The sequence below is a fragment of the Elephas maximus genome, chromosome 8 (genome assembly GCF_024166365.1).
Source record: "Elephas maximus indicus isolate mEleMax1 chromosome 8, mEleMax1 primary haplotype, whole genome shotgun sequence".
NCBI lineage: Eukaryota > Metazoa > Chordata > Mammalia > Proboscidea > Elephantidae > Elephas > Elephas maximus.
This window is the reverse complement of record NC_064826.1, coordinates 123,003,642-123,026,600: the sequence shown is the minus strand read 5'-3', so window position 1 is coordinate 123,026,600 and position 22,959 is coordinate 123,003,642. Positions and strand designations below refer to the sequence as shown.

Here is a 22,959-nt window from a genome sequence, read left to right as displayed (position 1 = left end):
TGAGGGCTCCACCCCCTGAACCTGAACCAGAGAAGAAGCCCCAAGATCCTTGCCGATCTCACCAGGTCATCAGTACCACCTCCTCCTCTCCACCTATGTCCAGCCACCCCAGACAGCTTATGGTTGCCCATGGATCCTGCCAGTTCACACCTCTGCACCTTTGCACAAACTGTGCCACCACCCAGAGTGCCCTGCCTCCCTTTCTTCACTGCTCAACTCCCACTCCACACTTAAGACTCAGATCAGGAGCCACCTCCTCCAGGAAGCCTCCCCTGGTTGCTCCCCAAGCCCAGGTCAGTTAAGGTATCACTCTGTGTGCCTTCATCCCGCTAGTCTGGCTCCCTTTTCTTGTAGCACAGATCATACTCTGGGTCCACTTGTCTGTGCCTGCCACACCCAGCTCTGTGTCCTTGGGGTACAGGGTGGGCACCCCTTGCTGCTGGGCACAGCCTGCCTGGTCACTCCAGAGAGGGGCATCTGCCAGGCTGGAAACCTTGCCCTCTGCCCCGGCCCACCTCATGCCCTAAGTCAGCTCGCATATTTTCCTAGACTTCCACCACTGGGTTTCTCCAGCTGAAGTTAGTAATTTTAAAATAATTAAGTTCAGCAAACCATAACCAATTAAATAAGGGCTGGTGGTGGCCAACAGGAGCTGCCTCAGCCTTGCCTCTGCTGGGCCTGTGTTTGGAGGACAGGTGGGCGGAGGCCGTACCCAGGTCCAGCCTCCGGGGGTCTGACCACCCCGGGCAGACATAAACCTCTCGAAGCAGCCAGCCGCCTAATGAGACTGTCAGGGGACTTTGTAATGAGATTAGGCAGGGCCAGGCGCTGCTGCACCGCACCCCGCGCCCAGAGGATTTCTATTCAATTAGCAGTTCAGAGCCTGCAGAGCGGGATGACTGCCCAGAGGCGGGGGAGCAGGCCCTTGGGCATAAGGCATACTCTTTTTCCACATTCCTAGGACTGTCCCAGGACCCATAGCAGCCCTGGGCAGTGCCCCCTTAGCAGAAGGATAAACAGATGCTGGCCCAGGACACAGGGGCCAGTCAAGGACCCCTCCTCTCCCTTGGAACGTGGACGGAGGTCTCAGAGGCCACCACTGTCAGTCTACCTGGAAAAAGGGGCAGAGGCCCACAAAAGATGAGCTGAGGGTGGGCAAGACTGGTGGGGTGGGCAGGTGGAGAGGGGCCAGATGGGGCACAGGAGATCCAGGGTCCCCTCCTGCCACCAGGGCAGCCATACACATAGAGAATCACAGCACCAGGGCTGTCCACAGGTGGGTCACCTTAGGGAAGACACTGCCGACAGCCATGGGAGCCAGGGAGCAGTGAGCCCAACCTCCCATCGGGACTTGGGGTGGAAAGACAGGTCCAGGCCATGCCCTGCCGCCAGGGGCAAGGACACTCCAGGACCCCTTGCCACAGTCCCCAGCCTCTGCTTCACCAGGGCGGCCCCCACTCTTCCTTCACTGCCCCCAAAGCTCAGCCTACTCTGCCCTGTATGACTTAAATGTGCTCCCCAATCTCAAAGCCTTGGGGCCTTTGAGGCCAACACCAGCACCCGCAAAAGCCATCCCTAACCAGCCAGCCCAGCCACTTCTTTCCCACACTCCCACCGGCACACCGCAGAGCTGAAGACCTGGCTCCTTCCCTCCTCCCACTGCTCCGGAGAGAGGTTTCAAGTCCACCTGGCCTGGTGTCTCCTGGAGTCTACCGTGTGGCAACATCTTGTCACCCAGGGCTTCAGTCCCCCCTGATGTGACACCGAGTGCCATGCCCATGGTGATCTGCTGCCCCAGGTGGGGTCCCCCTGCTGAGCAGCTGCTCCATTCCTGGTGGGGCTCTCACAGTACATGCTGGTTTAGCCCGGTGAGTGCCAAAGAACAGTTGAGGACACACCTACTACCCTGCTGTCCCACATCCTCACTCTTCTCCAGAGGACACCCTCGTGTCTGCTCTGCCTCTGACACTGTAGGGCCAGGGTCAGTGCGGCACTCTGGCCTGGCCAATCCAGGCCCCTAGGTTGAGTCAGAGAGGAGCGGGTCACCACAAGGCGGACCGATGAGAGTCAGCCCTGGGATGTCTCTGAGGCTCCTGTTAAATAATCCCCTTCTCCCATGGGGCTAGGCAGGGAGACATCACCCTGCAGCAGCTAGGGCCCCAAGTGGATGGGCTGCCTGGGAAGGAAGCCACCTGGGCAGAGCAGAGACAAGGCGTGTGAAATGGAGGCAGTCCTGTGACCACCACCTGTGCCCCGGGATCCACTCACGCCTGAAGGCATCAGCACTCTCTGGACATTTCTATTACATGACCCAATAGGCACCCCTCTATGCTTATGCCAGTAGAGAGTTTCTAACACCTGCATGACCAGTTTGAATCCACTAGCCGCTCCTTGGAAAACCTACGGGGCAGTTCTACTCTGTCCTATGGGGTCGCTATGAGTCGGAATCGACTCAACAGCAAGGATTTTGGTTTTGGGGTTGGTGCATGATTAATATCAGGGACGATTTCCAGCCAGTGGCGGATTTCCCTCATGTGAGGCTGGGGTGATGTTCTTAGATGGTCCAACCGAGAATTTCAGCAAGCAAATGCAACCTCCTCACAAGCCATGAGAGGCAGAAACTCCACATGCCAGAGAGCTGTGGCTCCACCACCTTCCAAACAGTCCTGGGGGTTCCTCACAGCACCCCACAGGCAGGCCAGTCCACAGGCTCCTCCAAGGAGGGGCCCTCAATGGAGATGATCCCTGAACCCACCGACCACTGGGGCCTCTGCACCTTCCAAGAGCCACACGTATCTGCTGTGTATCGCAAGCTCACCTGGACACACAGGTATGCACTCCAATGTGTGCTGGCATGCCCTCACAGGTATGCACAGGTCAATGCCTTGGATACAGACCTCCACTCAACAAACACTCACTCACCTGTGCATGTGCCGGGTCCTGACACGGGCACTGGGAGCCCTAAAGTGAGCAGCTCCTGCCCCTACACTCCACAGACCCCACAGGGAGCTAGGTGTGGGCTGCAACTGTGATGGGAGTGTGGGAGGGCATGGCAGCAACACGGTGGGCACCTGGCAGGCAGAGCAGAGTGGTGGGGGAAAAGGTTGTGCTGAGCTGAGATGGTGAGGGTGGGGGTCTGTGCACGCAGTGGGTAGAGGCCATCCGGAGGAAGCAGGCCGTCCGTGCCGGCACACAAGGGTGCTAGGGCAGATGTCATAGACCAGGCCAGACCCGCGGCCAGGAGCAGACTATGCAAACAGGCTCAGGGTGAATGTCACCGTGCAGGCTGCAGGAAGCCATGCGGAGCTGGCCAGACAGGGGTTTCAGGAGGATTCCCCCAGTGGGTTCTGAGGGGCCAGGCTAGACAGGCCCCTGATATGTGGGTGCCTGGGCTTGCATGTATGGCCTGATGCATCTTTGTGCTGAGCCTGAGCATGCACACACATGTGTCTGAGAGCTGAAGACAGGCCCCACCGGGCTGCACCTGTCACCTGCAATCAGCAAGTACTGTCCCCAGTCTCTCACACCCTCACTGATGCCAATCCTGGCCCAGGCCTGTGTCGCTCCTTAAAAGAAGTTAATTTTCTTGGCAGGGGCTCAGTAGCTTGGCACCATGGGACCCCAGAGCAGCACTCAGGAGGGCTTCTCCTGATGAGGTTTTGGTCATTAACACAGCAGAGCTTCAAGCCACCCAGCCCCTGCTCACCAAGAGGGTGTAGATGCTCCCGCACAGATAGTGAAGCAGCTGTGGCCTTGGACGCAGGCACTGTTGACCCACTCCTGCAGCCCAGTGGCCCCGTGGTTAAGAGCTCTGCTGCTGACCAAATGGTTGGCAGTTCAAATCCACTAGCCGCTCCTTGGAAACTCTATGAGGCAGTTCCACTCTGTCTTAGGGGGTTGATATGAGTCAGAATCGACTTGACGGCAATGAGGGTTTTTTTGTTTGGCAGCGAGAGTGTGTTGGGTGGTGCCTCTGCCCTCTCGCCAAGCTGAGTGTGCCCAGGGTTTCTGGCCCAGACCTCCAGTCGCCCCTGCCTTTCCCAGCCCAGGGGCCCTTCATCACAGCCTGGGAGAGGCTGCAGCCAGGACAATGCCATCCCCACTTCACACATGTGCAGACTGGGGTCAGAGGGCTCCAAGGTGGGAATCAGGAACGGAAACCCAGGTCCTGGTTCACAACCTACACCCAGGCAGCATCAGCTAGTTCACCCCAAGCGGCCAGCCCAGGGCTTGCTTCCATTTCCCCTGCAGAGCCTCCCCCTGCCCGCTCCCAAACACTGGCAGCACCCCAGACACAGACAGGAGCCTGGCCAATGGCCCTGACCTCAGGTGGAGCAGCCCAGGCAGGATAATGCTCTCCCTGCCCGGAGCTTCCAAAATTGCTTCCTACCCTAGCTGTGTCTGAAAACACTCCCTCACAACTTTTCCCTTTGCTCCAGGCCTGGGAAGGGCACTGATGGAAGCAATCAGAACCAGAGAAAGGCAGGCTATCAGGTCCCCCCTTTCCTGGCCAGGATGGAGGGCAGTGCCAGCCTGAGCGGGCAGGATGACTCTGCTGTCCACACTACAAGTCTCCAGGCCCCAAAAACTGCACCCTGAGGGACCAGAGTGGTCCGAGTGAGAAAGCAACACACAAGCTGAAGCTTGGGGGTCCCAGCGAGCAGAGGGTCCCTTTGTCCATCATTCTAGGGACTTCTACTGAGTGTCTCCAATTGACCACACACAGTGCTTGCTCTGGGAACTCAGCAGTGAACGAGACAGACCTAACATTCCTCATAAATAAAACAATAAACCAATAACATAAGTGTAGGCAGGGCTGCATGCAGAGAAGGGAAAGAAGGTCTTGCTGGAGCATCCTAGGGCCTGCCTTGGAAGAGGTGAGAGCTGAGGCTGATCCAAAGGCTTCTCTGTGAGCGGAGCCAGTCGTGTGAAAAGCCTCCCAGATGGAAGGCAAGGCTAGCGCAAAGGTCCTGGGCCGGGCCTGTGCCTGGCCTGCTGGAGGGACAGGAGGAAGGCCAGTGTGGCTGGAGCAGAAGACAGGCGGGAGACACACCAGTGAGGCAGTAGAGGTCAGTCCATGTTAGCCACTGGGGCTTGCAGGCTCTGGCCACAGGCTGGGGGGTTTATTCTTCATGGTGGGGGGGGTGCCATTGAGGGGCTTTCAGCAGGGAGGGAGATGAGTAGATTAACTTTTCAGGTTCTCTGACTGCTGCATGACAGTGGCCTGGAAGGGAAGGTGAGGGCAGGAGCCAATGAGGAAGCAACTGTAGGGGTCCCAGCCAGCTGGGGCTGCAGGAGGGGTGGAGACATGCTCCTGGCAAAGGCCGTGTATAAAGGGAGCCATTGATAACGAAGGGGCAGCAGGGCATGGAACAAGGAGAGTGCTGGCCTGGCTACATATTCCTTCTAGCTTCCTCAGCCACCGACACTTCCTGTCTTCTCTGCTAACTCTACATGCTGCAGGGCATCCTGAGCTGGTCACAGAGTCCCACCTAGCAACCGGCTCCAGGCCCCACAGACATGCTGCTTGTGAACTGACAACCACAGGGGCGGGCAGTGGACCAGACCTGCCGACCCGCCACAAGCCCTCCTCAGGGGGATTCCCACTGGCTGTGAATGCCACCCTGGCAATAGTCAAGAAGACGCCCACAGGAAGAGACGGACAAACCAAAGAGGCTGTCAGCCCCCATGATGCCAGTGTGCTGTGATTCCACGACACGGTGCCTGAGATCGAGCGTGTGGATAGAAGCAGCACATCTGACCGAGACAGGTGCAGTGTGGAATGTCGCGAGGGGCGCCCTGTGCCCTGTGGGGGCTGGTGCGTGGGCAAGACTCAGCCACAGAGGCGGGGCTGGGCCACAGGGCCAGGGCTGGGAAGGAGCCAACCCTCTGCAAGGCAGAAGTGAGCTTGAACAGGGCTGGGTGAATTCCGGCCTGAAGGTGATTGACCAATGGCGCACCCACAGGGAGAGCACACATGGCCCTCTCTTGGCAGGAGCTCCCCCGGAATATGGCAGGGAGTGCTATGAGAAGACAGGGCACCCCCAGGACCAGCCCTGATGTCCTCCTCTGCCCTGGTCACACTACGTCCTGCTCACTGGGCACGTCTGTGGTGCTAGACACAGCCCACGTTCTACAGGTGTCAGGGACAGTTGGCAAGGGAGGTGCCATCATTCCTGTTTTACAGACAAGAATGCCACGGTCAGCAAGTTAAGACCCTTGCCCAGGCCCACTGCGGCACTGCACATGAAAAGTGGTGGTGCCGAAAAGGAGCGAATCCCAAAGAAAACCCAGTGAGAAGGAGTCAGGCTCAGAGACACGAAGCCTGGAAAGGGCCACGGGGCAGGCAGGCCTCACCCTCACCCCACTGGGGCCAGGCTGAGTGCCTAGGGGGACACTGAGGATGAGGAAGGACCCAGCTCTTCAGCCACGTCAAGTACTGCTACCACATGACTATACTACCAAGGTGATCTCCGAGCAGCCCAGGGTCAGGACCCAGCACTACAGACCTGGGGCCAGGGGTACCCACCAGGAGGGAGGGAAAGAGTTTTCTAGAGTGTGCCATTAACTGCCCTGTCTCTGGAGCTGGGAACACAGCCAGGAACAGAAGAGACTGATCTCCCACAGCCCCCAGTCTCTGGGAGATATCACAAAATAAGTCAAAGGAGGCACAGGGCACACATGCACGTGTTGGAGGCAGCCCTGCTGGGCCTGAGGAGGGCTCTGTGAGGACGCCACATATGAGCTGAGACCTCAGGAAGCTAGGCACAGGTGAGGGGCGTAAGGACCAGTGGGGCTCTGGGCAGCAGCCAGAACTCCTGGTTCTTCCTGCGGAACAAGCCAGGACAGCATGGGTATTTGCAACAGCCTCCTCATGTGCACATGCAAGCACATACATGCATACACACACATATACATGCATACACCCACAGGCATGCATGCACAGGCATACACACATATGCAAACACTCATGTGCATCACACACACACACACACACACACACACATACCCCCAGGGCAGGGGTGTTCTGCCCAGATTTCACCAAACACCTAAACACGAGATCCGTCCCTCTCAGTCCCACTTCCTCAGCACTGCCCACTCCCCACCACCCTTCTCTTCAGGGCATGGCCACCTAGGTCTGCCTGTCCCTTGAGAAGAATGGGCAGAGGCAGGCCCTCTGCAGCCCTGTCAGCACCAGGGCCCATAGAATGTCATGCCTCAGCTTTGAAAGCCTTTGTCAGGTGTACAGAAGCACTGAGCCAAGTCTGAGCTAAGGCTTCAGCATTCCGCAAGGCTGGGCCCATCTGGTAGGCTCTGTGCCATCCTCCAAGCTCTGGGCCCAGGCTGGTAACCTGATGGACTGCAGGCAGCCCACAGGGTTGCTGGGGGCTACAGGAGTCCCAGAGCAGAGGCAGGTGAGGGATGGTGCTGTGGAAGCCCCCCAGAAAAGGGAGACTGGAGCCACTGGCCTCAGGTAGAGTGGCCTTTGATGTCTGCAGCCATCATGAGGCAGACAACACCAGACCTAAAGACAAGGCAAGCTGTCACCAGTCCCCAAGATGGGGCTTGTTCAGATGAGCATCAGGAAGCCCAGCCCAGAGCTCAGGTAAGTCTCAGAGCTTTGAGCCGCTGCCCAGGCCAGAGGCCAGAATGTGGCCCTACTCCCTGCACCGTGCCCCTGGCACTCAGAAGGAAGGAGAGAAGACACCCCCTGACCCCAGTGCAGGAGCAGAGCCAAGGCAAGATGCACAGCCTCCACCTTGGCCTGGGCAGGGGGAACACCAGGGAAGGGGAGGGCAGGCGACGGCCATCTAAGCCAAGCTGGGCCCAAGTGTGCAGCCAGAGCACCAGCCTGGGGCAGGGATGGAAACGGTGTCTCTGTCCTGCCCTGGGGGTTTTAGCACCCAGACATGAGCCAGAGACCAAGGGTGTGATATAATCTTGGCAAGGGCCCAGGAGGACAAGAAAAATGGTGGCCAGGGCCCAGGGAGAACCAATGATGTGGCAGCGCTCACACCCTTAAACCCAAGTACTCGTCCCAAGGTACTGAATACACCTCTGCCGACACACCTCTGCCAGGTGCCCCCAAGGGGCGGCAGCTTGCCAATCTCCTCCTCCCAGCCAGGCACACATCAGCTCATGAGAGCTACCACCACAACAGTTAAGGCAACCCCACCTCACAGATGGTGACACTGAGGCTTAGAGAGGGAACGTGAGTTTTTCAAGACCACACAGCTGACCAATCATGGAGTTGGGATTTGAACACAGACCTGCCTGACCCCTTTACACCAAAAAGACAACTTATACCTGCCGTGTGTCCAAGCCCTGGGGGGCTGGGCTAGGCCAGCCAGATTTACCTCCTGCTAGCCCTCTGTGCTTGGAGCCAGCAAGGCCACAGCAAGACTGCAATACCACCCAGGGACGGTCTGTGAGGTCCCTGAGCCCAAACCACACAGACGGCTCAGAGCAGCCTCCATATGAGCTGCATCATCAATCCTAGCCTCCTTCCCCGTCCTCCTGGGACACCCGGGGAGGCTGGGCTCCACCCCAAACTGCACACTTTGAGACCTTAAAATGGCACAGGGGCTGCAGAACCCTGCTCACACAGCCCGCCCACGCCAGGGAGTGGGAGTTGGCCAAGAGCCCCTCTGGGGCCACTCAGATTGACAATGTCACAGCCATCCCCGCCTCTTTACCAGCAACTGCCCAGTGCCGGGCCCTGGGCTCAGCATGTAGTATAAGTCCTCAATGGGCCTTCACAGCTATCCACGGTGCAGTCATCCCCATTCTACAGATGAGGAAACAGAGGTGCTTTGTCCGTGGTCTGGTGGCAGAGCAGGGATGGGAACCCCAGTCTGTCTGACTGAGAGTAGCCACACTCCCTCATCCTAGCCAGCTTCTGGGTACCCAGGTCTGTTCTCTTCTCATGGGGAGAGTGGGGGAGGGAGCAGAGAAGGACCAGGCAGGGCACCAACCTGGGGCAAAAGGCGCAGGGAACCAGAAGGAGTATAATCGTAGTGTCTGGCTGCCTCTGCTGGGGCCTGGCCAAGGACTGATGTGAGCAACACAAACTGGATAAACAGGGAGGTGCAGCCTGAGCCGAGGACCACCCTGGCCCCCCCGATGGAAAGCCCTTGCTTCACCCACAGCTTGAGCCCAGGAGGAGACAGAAGGAGGCCTGCAGGTTCCCAGGAAGGGAGAGTCCTGGGTCTTCCTTTTCCCAGTCATGGACTGGCTGTTTACAGGTCGGGAGGAAGGTCACAGAGTACCCAGCTGACGGGAAATTGGATACAGACCCAGGCGTCTTCCAAAGCCTGTCAGAGAGGCTAGCACCCCAAAGGAGGAGCCAGCACCCCAGAGGAGGAGCCAGCACCCCAGAGAAGGGGCCGGCACCCCAAAGGAGGGGCCGGCACCCCCATAGAAGGAGCTGTCTCAGGCCAGCCCCTGACAGAGAGAGGAGTGGCCTCCACTCCAGCCAATGCTGTCCCAGAAGAGAGGGGCTGTGCAGTGGGGAAAAGCAGGGGTGAGGGCATACATACGGGACAGGACTGGGTGGGGTGGGGGTTCTGCAGGAGGAACAGGGCTGCAGGGAGCCCAGGTGAGGCCCCTGAATGTGCAGAGTTGCCGAAATCCAGCTACGGGGGGGATTTATGGTGCTGGCCCCTTTGGGGGCTGAGGTCTTTACCTCTTTTTTAGGAAACATTTAGCTCAAGGCTCCCGAGAACTGGGCTTGTCCAGGCCTTACTTTTGGAGGCAAGATGAACAGACACAGAAAACTACAGGCCAGGGCTGGGGACAACTGCCAGAGCTTTCTGGAACAGAAGGAGAAGTAAGTGAGGGCAATGGGGAGCCGATCAGAGCCATGCATTTGGGCCAACCAGGATCTACACCTAAAATTGTTTTTGGTTTCTGCATGGTTTTTTGTTTGTTTGTTTAAAGACTCACCAAGGAAATGGTTGGATCATTTTGACATGAAGAGCGTGGAAAGCACTTGTGCTGTTCACCAGACATTTTTGGTTCTCCCCCTTCCAGACTGTGCCTGTCAGATTCCTGACGATTGGCTGCAGCCATGTGACCAGTCTGGCCAGTGAGTTGTATGCAGAAGTGGCGTGTAGCATCACACCTAGCTGACCCACTCCAGGGCTCTCTGCCCCCCTGGCACAACAACTAGCAGCTTTCAAGATGGTGGCTGCTCCCTCAGCCCTGAGTGACCATGACAAGCCAAGCTCCCACCCAGCTAACCAAAGATGGACACAGAGCATGGGAAGGAACTGCGATATTGGGGTGGTCTGTCACTGCAGAATAACCTAGTCTGTCCTGACTGATATACTGGGAAACACAGAACGAAAGCAAAGAGTAGGGACAAAGAGGCACTTCTCTGGGAGGGCAAGTTAAAAAGAATTGCATCCAGGAATCAGGCTGGGTTAGAAATGATTTGAGGAGAAGCAGTACAGACTGAACACCCCAAGTTTTCTGGTGACCACATTTTCTGGGGAATAAAAGGCCAAATGAAGGGGGAAGGTTGCTGCTGGAGGAGACAAGGCTAGAAGGTTTTGACTTGGCAACCGTAAGAATTTGGGAAGATTGTCTGCTCTTACAACATGTGGGTATGACAGGGATTGGACTGGACTGTAAGACAGAAAATGATACTGGTGAGGAGTGAGGTTCTTGGCTCAAGTAGACACATGAGACTATGTGGGCAGCTCCTGTCTGGAAGGGAGAGGAGAAGGCAGAGGGAGACAGGAGCTGGCTGAATGGACGCAGGGAATACAGGGTGGAGAGGAGGAGTATGCTGTCATATTAGGGGGAGAGCAGCTAGGGTCACGTAGCAAGGTGTGTATATGCTTTTGTACAAGAAACTGACTTGATTTGTGAACTTTCACTTAAAGCACAATAAAAAAAAAAATTAAAAGATGTGGGTCTGAGTGCTCAGGGAGAGCCAAGAAAGGCAGCTAGGGACCCAGAGACAGAGAAGACTGGAAAAATGTCCCCAACATGCTGTTCCAGACGGGAAGGCTGGTAAAGCTCCCATGTTACCAGGAACAGAAAGAGCAGTGGCTTAGAGGCAGGATGGGGCACACATGCCTCACCAGACCCAGGGCCTCCTACCCACACACCTGGCATGAGGCCCCATCTGCTCGCTGCCAGTCAAGTCTGACCTCTCAATCTGGGAGGCAGGGCCGTGGAGGAGGGCAAGCTGAAAGGGAGCCTCCGGAACCCAAAATATGAGGATGTGGGAGGGACAGGAGTATAGTCTACAAAGTGAGAGTGTGTGCATGCTCACGTACATGTGTGTGAGTAAACATATATCATATGTACATGCGTGTGCACACACAAAGGTGAGGCCCTAGAATGGAGGACAGCCCTGACGCCTGAGACTTCAGCAGTCATTCCTTCACAAAGCCACAGGCCTGTGGGGATTCTAAAGAGGGGACTAGGTGGCTCCTACGCCCCAGGCAAGCTCTTGTGAGGCCCATCAGTGCTTGCAGCCACAGCCATCTCTGGTCTGGATGTCCCCAGTGAAGACTGGAGCTTGAGGCATCACTGGCGGCAGCCCCTGTGGGGACCAGGAAGAATAGCTCTGTGCTAGACACAAGGCAGCAAGACTGACCTCAACAGAGGTCCTACCCTTGAGCTCTAGGTGGGGGACTAGAGGCTGCAGCAGGGGGCGGGCTGGTGAGGTTCTGAATAAGACCTGCTCAGGTAGAAAAGGGCAGAGTGGTGGCAGGAACTTCCAGTGTGATCATTAAAATAGTACCTTCCTCCAGGAACTTCCTTATGTGCAAACAGCATCCAGCCCCAGGACAGAGGTCACGGGGAGCTGGACTCACCGTGGAAGCCCCTCAGGCTTACAGCATGGCATCTCCAGAGTGAGTGTCTTAGAAATAGAAACAGGGCCGTATGGCCCAAGTGGCCCTCACAGGTCTGGCTTAGACAAGTGGATGCCACCCGGTGAGCAAACGGACAGTCAACCATGCAGAAACTATGCAGTGAAAGGTGAACAGTGTGTCTTTGGATAGGATGGACATAGGCAGGTGTGCCAATGTGGTCAGAATACTGTCCCTCAAAGATGTCCACACCCTAATCCCCAGCACCCATGGGTATGTCAGGTTACAAGGCCAAGGAGAATTAAGGTTGCAGATGGAATTAAGGTTGTTAATCATCCAACTTTAAAATAAGGAGCCAAGCCTGGATTATCCAAGTGGACCCAGTATCATCGCAAGGATTCTTACAAATGGATGAAGAACACATCATTGGCCATCAGGGAGATGTAAATCAAACCATGATGAGATATCATTTCACTCCCACTAGGATGGCTAAGATTTAAAAAACAGAAAATAACAAATGTTGGCAAGGATGTAGGGAAATTGGAACCTTTATACCCTTTGCTGATGGGAATGCAAAACTGTATAGCCATTGTGGAAAACAGTGTGGTGGTTCCTCAAAAAACTAAAAATAGAACCACCATATGACCCAGCAATTCCACTCCTAGGAATATACCCAAAAGACTTGAAAGCAGAGACTCAAACAGAGATTTGAAAACCAGTGTTCATTACAGCACTATCACAATAGCCAAAAGGTGGAAACAACCTAAACGCCCATCGACGGATGGAAGGACAAACAAAATGTAGCACATACATAGAGTGGAATACTACTCAGCCAGTAAGAGAAATTAAGTCTTGATGCCCTCTACGGTATTGATGGAACTTAACAACATTATGCTGAGTGAATTAGGTCAATCACACAAAGACAGATAGTATATGACCTCACTTATGTAAAATGACGAGGCAAAAGGACAGAGAACAAAGTTTATTAGTGGTTACCAGGGGCAGGAGGAAGGGGGAAAACGGGGGTTATTGCTTATGGAATACTGAGTTTCAGTTTACAGTGACAGAAAACTCATATTAAGGGTAGGGGCTGCACAGCCAATTCCTATAATTGCTGTCAAAAAGTTGTACTCCTGTAAAAAGTTGAATCGGCAAAAGTAGTGTGATAGGTATATTTACAACAATGACAAAAAAAAAAAAAAGGTAGCTGCTGAGGCTGTTTGTATACAAACACCTCAGGGGATTTGGTTCCTTGGTTTGGAGGTTTAGGGTCATGGTTTCATGGCACATCCCAGTTAATTAGCCTAATAATGTGTTTAGTGCTTCTGTTCTACCTCCTAGTTCATTGTATAGCACCTGGGGTTTTAAAAGCTTGCAAGCAGCCAACCAAGTCACAACAATTGGTCTCTATTCGCCTGGAGCAACAGAGAAAGGAGAGTCAGGAATAGGAGGAGAAAATGAAACGTATGGCTAATTGCCTCCATGAACAACTGCCTCCTTTGCCATGGGACCAGAAAAACTTGATGGTGCCTGGCCACCATTACTGCATATTTTGATGAAAGAATCTATAGCAGAATCCTGATCAAAAGGGGGAGAAATACAGAACAGAATTTCCAATTCTCATGGGCTTCAGACTTCCTGGAGCCATGGAGGGTGGATGAACATGTGAAACTATTGCCCTGAGATAATCTTTAAACCTTAAACCAAAAATATCCCTTCAAGTCATCTTAAAACCAAACAATAGCTTAACTAGTAAAAAACGTCTGCCTTTAGCATTACGTTCTTTTAAAAACTCTCTATATGGGATCAAAGTGACAACTGCAACTCAAAGGATTAGATAGGAACCTTAGGGTCAGTGAGTTTACGTTGGGGGGAGAAAAACTCAAAAAAGGAGAGTGAGAGTGGTTGCACAACTCAAAGAATGAAATCAATGTCACTGAGTTGTGCACATAGAAACTGTTGAATTGGTGTATGTTTTGCCATGTATGTTCACAACAACAACAAAATTTTTTTTTTTAAGTGGATGAGGGGTGCAAAAGAGAGTCACAGAAGGAGATGTGACAACAGAGGCCAGGTAAGAGTAATACAACATGAGAGGACTTGACCCACCATTGCTGGCTCTGAAGATGGAGAAAGGGCCAGGAGCCAAGAGATGCAGGTGGCCTCTAAAAGCTGGAAAAGGCAAGGAAATGAACTCTCTCCCAGAGCCTCCAAAAGGAATGCAGCCCTGATGACACCTTGATTTTAGTCCAGTGAAACCCACGTCAGACTTCTGACCTCCAGAGCTGTAAGATGAAAATTTTGTGTTATTTAAGCACCTAAATTGTGGTGCCTTTTAGAGTGCAGAGAAAACTAATACAGGTACAGACTGGCAGTGATGGCAGTGGGCCTATGGCATCTTTACCATCGTACTAACTTTGCACTCCAGGCAGGGACCAACAAAGCTGCTCCCAAGAGAACAGAGTCGGCCAGCTGGAGCTGCAAGGGTCTGGCCCCAACAGAACCTGTAATTCTGAATGGATGCCAAGGAAGGGACCAGAAGACTCCAGAGAGACCATAGCTGTATGTCTGGCTGACTAGCATGGTGAGTGAGGTCAGGGTGACCACCTCAAACCAAAAACTAAACCTGTTGCCATCAAGTGGATTTCAATTCACAGAGTTGAACTACCCCATAGGGTTTCCAAGGACTGCCTGGTGGATTCGAACTGGCAACCTTTTGGTTAGCAGCCGAGCTCTTAACCACTGAGCCACTAAGGTTCTGTAACCACCTCAGAGGGAGCCAACATGAATGGACAGAGATTACTGGTGAGCATTGACAAGCTCCCTGCATTGTACTGTGTACTCTGTTTCATTGTTTTATTCTAGGAAGAACCAAGCTATACTTGTGTAATTTTTACCTTGTCTTCCTAAAACACTTCTGTGCTTATTGTAACTAAAAGGAATATTGCCTCACATATATTCCTTCTTTCTGCCACTTTCCTAAAACTGTTATCTTGCCACGCTATGCCACATATATCTATAGCATATCCAATAACTCACATCTTCTATGCACAGTAAAAGATAACCCTCTGGAAGGAGTAGACTCTTGTTCAGCCAGTTCTTTCATGTATTTATATAATCTTGAGCAGGTACTTTAAAACCACATGAAAGTCTTTTATTTAATAAATTACTATCTGTCCTATACTATCTGGAAGACAAATTTTCACACTCGTTGTTAACATGGGCCTTGCCAACTAAATCCAAAATGCAACATTTTCAAGATTTAAATATCATTTCTGTATTATTACTTGCCAACTTTCAGTTCTTGTCAACTGCATTTTTCAGTAAATGTGCCCCATTAGATAAACTGGCCAGCTATCTTACAAAGTAGTGTTTCTAAGGAGGTTATAGAAAATAGTCTGAAGAAATTATAGCTATAAATCTGAAGACCAACATATCAAAATAGAAGTTCTTGTTTTCTTTAGTAATACTTAAATTCTGCATATCTCAGCATAAATGATTCCATTAAAAAAAAAAAACGATTTTGAGCATTGAAAAATATATATGCAGCCACTAAAAATAATGTTCACAAATAGTTCACAGTGGTTTCAGAAACAGCCAATGATATGGTAAAAAGCAAAAGTAGGATTTATAAGTGAATGGAATGGGGGCACTCGGCATGTGGAAAACACAGTGGGGGTGCAGGGTACACTAGAAGGAAATAACAGCGGGAGAACTCAGGACAATTTTGTTCTGCCTCTTGATGCTTTCCAGAACCTTCCATGTTTTCTATAATGAGCATGCTTTTCCTCTTTTTCTTTTGTACATTTTTAGAGTAATGTATGTTCATTATAACGGTGAATTTCTCTTAATGTCAGAAAAAAAAAGTTAAGTAAAAAGTTAAAAATGAAAAGGTCAGTTAGGGTCTGCTCTCAAGGAATTCACTGGCTTAAGAACTGATACAGCTGGAAATGTAAACAGCCTCAAGAGAAACTAAGATGGAGCCACAGTTGGGTCAAGGAGGGGGGAAGGGAATGAGTGTTTACTGAGCACCTACCACTAGCCTTGGGCAGGTAATTTATACCAGTTTCCACTCAGTCCTCACAATAACCCCATGAGGCGGGTACTATGATGGTCCTCTTTTAACACAGAGAGAACCAGAAACTCAGAGCAGACTGAGATTTCTCCAGGGTCACGTACTGAGTGCAACAAGCAAGATTCAAGCCAGGTCTCTTTGGGCTGCAGCAACCAAGATCTTATCCCTGCTTGGTGATGCCTCCCAAAACAGGGGCAGCATCACCCTAATCTGAGGGCCACTGGAGCTTCTTAGGGGCTTGTCTAGTCTATGATGGAGGCTGAACCCTTTGCCCTTCCTCCCTGGCCACTCCCAGACTCAGAGGCCTTTCCGCCCACACTGTGTATGCCACCCCACGTCCAGCTGCAATAAATGTCCAGGCCCAGGAGAGAGATACGGTATCCATCAGACCCTGGCCAAGGAGCACAGCCTCCAGGAGCACCTGCCCCAGGCAAGGGGGAAGGCTCCTCCCACTGCTCCTCCTGTTCTTCCCAGGCATCCAAGGGCTGTGCAAGGGCACATTGTTAAATGTGCATCTCTCCCCACAGGGCTCGTGAGGTGAAAACACATGCCACATTTTAACCAGCACACACACTTGGGCAGCACGCAGCCCAGCAACAGCACCTGGCCAGTGCCCCTCCAGCCAGACAGCTGTCAGCCATCAGAATCTATCTCCCTGGTTTCATGCGCGCACACACACACACACACACACACTCACTCACTCTCACACCCTTCTACGGGTGGGTCAGCCTGCCATCCCTGCAGCCTAAGACATTTTGCCAGCTATACAAATAGAGAAACTGAGACCCAGGAAAGCAAGGTCTAGAGCAAGAAGGGCCCTGGGTCTCCAAAACAAATGGCCATTTGGGGCTTGAAGGCTGAATGCCTATGGCTGTGTTCTTGTTTGGCTTGTACCGTGTTGTTTAAATTGTCCAATTAGTTGACAAGCGTTAAAAATCAGAAGATATTACATTAAAATCCAGATGTGGGGTTCCTCTTTTAAAAAAGAAAAACCAGCGCATTCACAAAACGAGGATTTTCATTCTCAAACGACAAAACCAGCTGAAGTTGTGTGACAGCTGCACCCTTTAGCAGTGATAACCTCTCCAGAACCCAAACTCCAGACCCCGGGCACCTGGCAGTCCAGCTCATCCAGGTGTACTACCTGCCTGAGGTAGTAACCCCACTCCGGAGCAGAATCTCCAGTCACTGGGCAGCTGCAATGGGCATCATTCAGGAGCAAACTGAAGGAGCATGGACTGCTCAGCCCCTCAGAGGGAAGTCAGCAGAAGCGAGGCACATGTTCACATCGATGGCTGAAGAGCCAAAACAGGTTGTGGAGCACAGACAGTGTCCTCCACACTGTGAGCTCCTGGTGCAGGAGCTATGTGCTTCCAGAGTGCGCCGGCAGTTCTGGAGCACAGACTGAACGTCTGCAAACAGTGTGTATGGAGACGGTGTCAAGGGACTGGAAGGTACCACGAAGTGTGTGACATGTTCCCAGCTCCCCACCCCAGTTAGGGTCACTCCTGCCTAAGGAGGCTCTGCACCTGGAGCCCAACCCAAGCACCTGCAAGGAATTTTATGAGGATACAACAGAAAAGGAGCCCATAGAGCCAGTGGCATCTGGGAACAGGGTCTGTTGGTGAGACAGGGCCAGACACCAAAGATGGGCAGGGATTCCTCCCCCTGGTACCTAAGAGACATCAGAAAATGGACATCTGCCAAGGCCAGGAGCAGCAGTTCCCGGTATAGGGAACACCTCCCTCCCACTCACCACCACCCCTGAAAAGTACCAGCACTCCAAGTTTGTCAAACCACCTCAAGGTAGCCTTGGACCTTCAGGCTCCTGAGCTGGGCAGTTCCTTCCTGCCCAGAGTCTGGCTCCCTCCAGCCTCTGCTACTCTCAAGAATACAGAGGCTCCCAAAAGGCTTCCCTCCAGCACAAAGACCTCCCCAGCACCAGCTCTGACCTTCTGGACCAAGACCTGAGCACATCACTGAGTCACGCTAGCCTTACGGGTGCCCAGGAGAACTGAAGCCAAAAGCAGCAAGTGGGCTCTGGGCTGGAAGGCTGGGTAGGAGGAGTGAACCAGGGCCTCAGCCAAACCAATGCCTCAGCTACACCCACTGCCAGAACAGGTCCTCCTAAGAGTAAACCCTGCCTACCGGGCCACCAGCTGTGCCCCTCTATCTTCAAAACTCAGCACGCTCTTGGGCCTCAGAGCCCAACCCATGGTTAAGGGGAAGAAGGCAGAGGGAGGAAAAGGGGCCGCGCTGGGCAGCTGTCAGAGTCCCCAAGGCCCAGATCAGGAAGTGGTGGCAGGTGAAGAAGCCAGGTTCCAGATCCCTGAGCCAGGTGGGAAGGGGAAGGAACAGGAGAAGAGGGAAAAGCAGAGGGAGCCACTGTCGCAAAAGCCCAGCGGCTCACCTGTTGCTTTCGCTAGCGTGCCCGCCCGGAGGCAGCCGCCAGGACGACAGCCCCAGGAACCAGCGAGGATATACCCCCAGCAGGGCCTAGCCCAACTCCACTTCTTTCCTAGGCAAACAGCGCCCACCTCTGGCCCAGGCGGCGATGCCTCCGCCCGTGGCGGGCACAGCGAGAGAGAAACCCGCTCCTGCGAATCAAGAGGAGGAGCAGCGGAGAAGGGAAGCGCCGGCTAAGGCACTGAGAAGCCGCTACCGCGAAACGTGGCCTGAGCGCACCGGATTATACCGGAAGCGGGTGGCAGGGCGGGCTCGTGCAGCCAAGCGCTCCTTGGCTCGTGACGAGAAAGCCACCGGTCCACCGAGGTCAGAGGAGATGCACCGACTCAGGTACCCAGCACGCAGGCACCCCTACCTACAAACACCGGAGAAACAAAGCCGGCTCGAGCCACACAAGCCTACGTGCAGACCAGCGCCCAGCATGCGCTGTCGACGCAGGGCACTCACGCGCCCACCGAGCCAGGAAGAAGCCGTACAGCCCCGCGACACACCCCGCAAGGTGCCCAGCTCGCCACGCTCACACGCCCTCCTCCCCAGCCCCGTAGCGCCAAATCATTCCCAGCGCCACTGCTTCTGTGTTTCCGCGCGGGCCACGCGACCGCCTGGGCGCACAGGGGCCTCGGCCAAACCCAGCTCGCAGCCTCGCAGGCCACGGCCGAGTTGGCCCTCGTCGCCGATGGCCACTCACCTTCCTGCACCGCCTGGAACGGGTTGTTGGCTTCGATGACCTTGATGGAGTAGGTGATCTTCTCACTCTGCAAGATGTCATCGTTGAGACTCAGGTCGGAAACTGCCAGCTGGAACACCCTGTCGTCCTTGGCCGCGTTCTCCTCAAAGATGGCACCTGGGGGAGAAGATGGATCAAGACCGGGCATGGAGAGGAGTCCTCTTCCCGACTCCCACAGTCCTCGGGTCACAGCTCTGGCGGGACCATTGCTTCCAAGTGGTGGGAGGGCTGGGCTGGGGTTTCAGCTTGGCAGGTAGTTTAAGGCTTTCTCCAGTCAACCTGCACAGGAATATGCTTCCTCCCCGCACAGCGTACACGTGCACACAGTTGACACAAGTTACACATGCATGCCGCCACCAGGTCACACACGTGTCTCACAACCTGGCACCGCATGTCTCAGCCATGCCCCATACGATGGGCCGAGCCAAGCTAGGGTAGCCTTAGGCAGCAGCCAAACGCCCTGGTTGCATCCCAGGAACCAGAAAGTTACCCCGAGAGGGCAGTGTTCCCCACACCCATCCCAGCGTAGAATGATGACTCCCTGTGCCCTACGGGTCTCCCACGGAGTGAAAGAGCCCGAAGCAGGACCCCAGCTGGCTTTCCTGGGCCAAGAGGCTTCTTTACGCGAAGGGGCTTAGATGGTTGGAAGCTCAGCCCCAGTTCTGCCCTGGCGAGGGCCACTGCCAGGCGCAAGGCCCAGAACCCGCGCGAAGCTCCCCTGCCAGGCGCCCTGGGCTCGGCCTCCTGCTCTCTCTCCATCCGTCTCCCGCTTCCTTCTCCTCTTCCTGCGCGTATGTTAGGGGGAAGGGGCTGCCCCTAGACCTCTTCCCTTTCTGACCCGGCAAGGGGAGAGGCTCACTCAGAAAGAGCCGCTCTTTGAAGAGCCTTCCAGAACCGCGGACAGCTCCACCAAGGCGCCCTCGGGCTGGAGCTTTGCAAGTGTAACACCGCCCGGCCCGCCCTGAGCTGACAGTCGAGATCCGTCCAATACGCCTGGGCCGTTCCGGAGCCCCCGCCCCTCGCTAGGCCCCGAGGGTCCCCGCGACCCCAGGCTAGGATCGGTGATCCCCCGAACTGAGGGCTGGACGGGATGAGGGAAGGTCAGGTTCCACGCTGCACCCGGAGCCGCAATGCTGACTGCAAGACCCGCGCCCCGCCGAGACCGGGAAGCAGGTTTGGCCCAGGGTACCTGCTGGGGATGCTGGCGATCTCGCAGTCTGGGCCCAGTGGCTCCCCAGCCGACCCCATCCCCGCCCCGCCTGTCCCGTCATCCCTGCCTTCTTACACTTCCCAAGCCCCTGCTTCTCTGCCGGCTCGTCTTTCCCAACTTCCGGAAAGGCAACTGCGGAGGGACTACCCCAAGTAGCCGCTCTCAGCCCCAAACCAGTCCAAGTTTCCGGGATTCCTCCCGTGCTGCTCCCAGCTCCTATCCACTCTCCCGCTGCGCACCCCCTCCTCATCTCCACTCTCCCATCCTCTCTCACGGATCTCTATCTTTTTGCATCTTTCTCTTCCCGCTCAGTGCCCCTCCCCCGCCGCCCACGCTTCTTCCCTCTGCTCCTACCACCCCGACCCTCTGCAGGCCGGAGACTGGGACCACTGGAAACTCTGGGACTGTCCAGAATGGAACTGCAGTCGCCACGATGAGGGACACGCGCGCTCACACACACACACAAATACACACCGAAAGCTACACACAGACACACACCGGGGAAACCAGTAGACACCGTGTCCGCTCTAACAGGCTGACAGTCGTGCATGCACCAACACACGCTCAGATGGCCCCACATACCCCAACGCCCTCTCGCAGTGACACCAACACTGTGCCTAGCGCACAACAGCAACATACGCTGACGACACCCACCTGCCCAGACTCACACACGGTTCCGGTCCGACCTCTGATGCTCCCCAGCCAACTTGGCGAGCCACGGGGCCATTGCCGCTCCCTTCCCCCCCTTCTCCCCGCCATCCCAGCTGCTCTGAGCTACCCGAGCCCGCCGACGGCCCCGGCCCGGGATTCGGGTCTGGAAACGCACCCAACCCCAGGGTTTCTGCAGCCACAGCCCTAAGTGGCAGCGGAGGCCGCGGGGCCAAGCGCGGGGATCTGAGCCTGGGGAGCCGAGAGGAGCCCGCGAAGCGCTGCGCGGCCCGTGTACAGCCCCTCCACGGGGCGGCGTGGTGCGGCCCTTTGGGGTAGCACCGCCCGCCGGGCCCCTCGGGACCCCAAGTTTGGACGCCGCGCACCCCTAGCGCCGCCGGGGCCCCCGCCCAGTCCCGGGCCGGCCGCCCGCCGCGCTCACCGATGTGGATGATGGAGTCGGCCCGCACTGACACGCACTGGCATATCCAGGGGAGAAGCCACAGCGTCAGCGCTTCCATGTCCCCCGGGCGCGCGGCTCATCCGCCCGGGCCCGGGGCGAGGCCGAGGGCAGCGCGGAGGGGGGAGGCGCCGGTCCCGGTGCAGTCCCGGCCACTCCCCGGGAGAGCCGAGCCCGCCCGTGCGCCTTCCCGGCGCGCCCGCCCCTGTGCCCTGCGCCCGCCCCAGCCCAGCCCAGCCCAGCCTCGCGCTGTCGGGCTCCCGCTCCGGCTCCGGTGGCGGCTGCGGCGGTGCTGGCAGCCGGAGCCCAGGCCCGGCGAGGCGGGGGCGGCCCGCGGCGGCGGCGGCGACACTGCTTCCCACGGCTCAGGCGGCTCCGGGGGGAGGCGGAGGCTGTGGCGGCGGCGGCGGCGGCCGGGCCGGCGTGGCTGCTCCGGGCTCCCTGTGTGTCTGAGCCCCGGCGAGGAGCAAACTGCGGAGGACGCCCCCTCCCCTCCCCCTCAGCTCCGCTCCCCCTTCCCTCCCTGCCTGCCTCCCTCCCCTCCGCCCGCCTCTCGACCACGTGACTGCGGAGCCTCAGCTTCGCCGAGCGGCGCTCGCCAGCTCGCAGCTCGGAGGGGGCGCAGGGCACTCGGCGCTCCCAGCAGGAGGGACTCTCGGAGGCCGGCACGGCAATGGGGACCAGCCGGGGCTACGGCGCCGAGACTTGGCGGCCCCCGGGGACCTGCTCGTCGGGGGCGTAAAGATGGAGGAGGGATGGCCACCTACTACCCTGGGGAGTCCCGGAGCGCCCTGGTACCGGCGCGCACCAACCTCGCAGCCGATCGTCTCGGTTCAGGGCCCCCCGCCCCGGACAGAGAGCCCCTCGAGGATCCGGGGGCGGGGCGCTAAGCCAGGCCCCGGGATACAGGGGGAGCCCAAAGGGAGGGCTGCGTCCGACCCTCCTGGAGCAAATTCCGGCCCGGGTTCGAACCTTGGCCGCGGCGCGGACCTCCGGGGTCGCCCATCCCCCGCCCCGCCGACCGTTCACTCAGCCTGGAGTCGGGCTGGAGGCTCGGGCTCTAAAGCCTAATTCATGGCCGGAAACCAGCGCAGCCGTGACCGCGGCACCTGGACGTGAGGAGCCTTCCAAGCAGCGGGCGAGCGAGCTCAGACTCCGACCCTGCACGGAGCCTTCACGCGTGAGCCCGGGTGGAGAGCCGGCTCGGCTTTTCGCGTCTAGAGCTGACAGGGGCTCCCTCTGCAGCCCTGTGCATGCCTCGGACGGGCCACCAGATACAACGTTAAGCTGTTGTGGGCTGGAACCTGAGAGGGGATAGCAAGCCAGACGCGCAGCCCCGCAAAGCCCCAGACGGACTGAGCTCCACGTGGCACACCCAAGATTTCCGGCGGACGGCTTAGCCTTCCCGGATCCGGACTCGTGGGAAGCTCGGTCTGGGCCCGTCTGGCAGTCCTGGCGTCGGGCTGCTCGGCGATTCCGCGAGCACTAGAGCGCCCCCTAACCTGTCCTGGGGCCAGGCCGTCAGAGCCTGGGCGGCGATCTGAG

The 22,959-nt window shown here is 56.2% G+C and overlaps 1 protein-coding gene across 1 annotated transcript in view; it reads right to left on the bottom strand.

Annotated features, from left to right (window-relative positions):
* Positions 1–21,584, bottom strand: part of GRID1 (glutamate ionotropic receptor delta type subunit 1) — a 984,507-nt gene extending 962,923 nt beyond the window's left edge. The window contains exons 1-2 of the mRNA XM_049894341.1: positions 21,397–21,584; positions 19,058–19,213 (exon numbers count right to left, since the gene is read on the bottom strand). Coding sequence (XP_049750298.1) covers positions 19,058–19,213; positions 21,397–21,475 — 235 coding nt within the window. The 5' untranslated portion in view covers positions 21,476–21,584. The remainder of the gene's footprint in view (positions 1–19,057; positions 19,214–21,396) is intronic.
* Between the last annotated feature and the right edge of the window lie 1,375 nt (positions 21,585–22,959).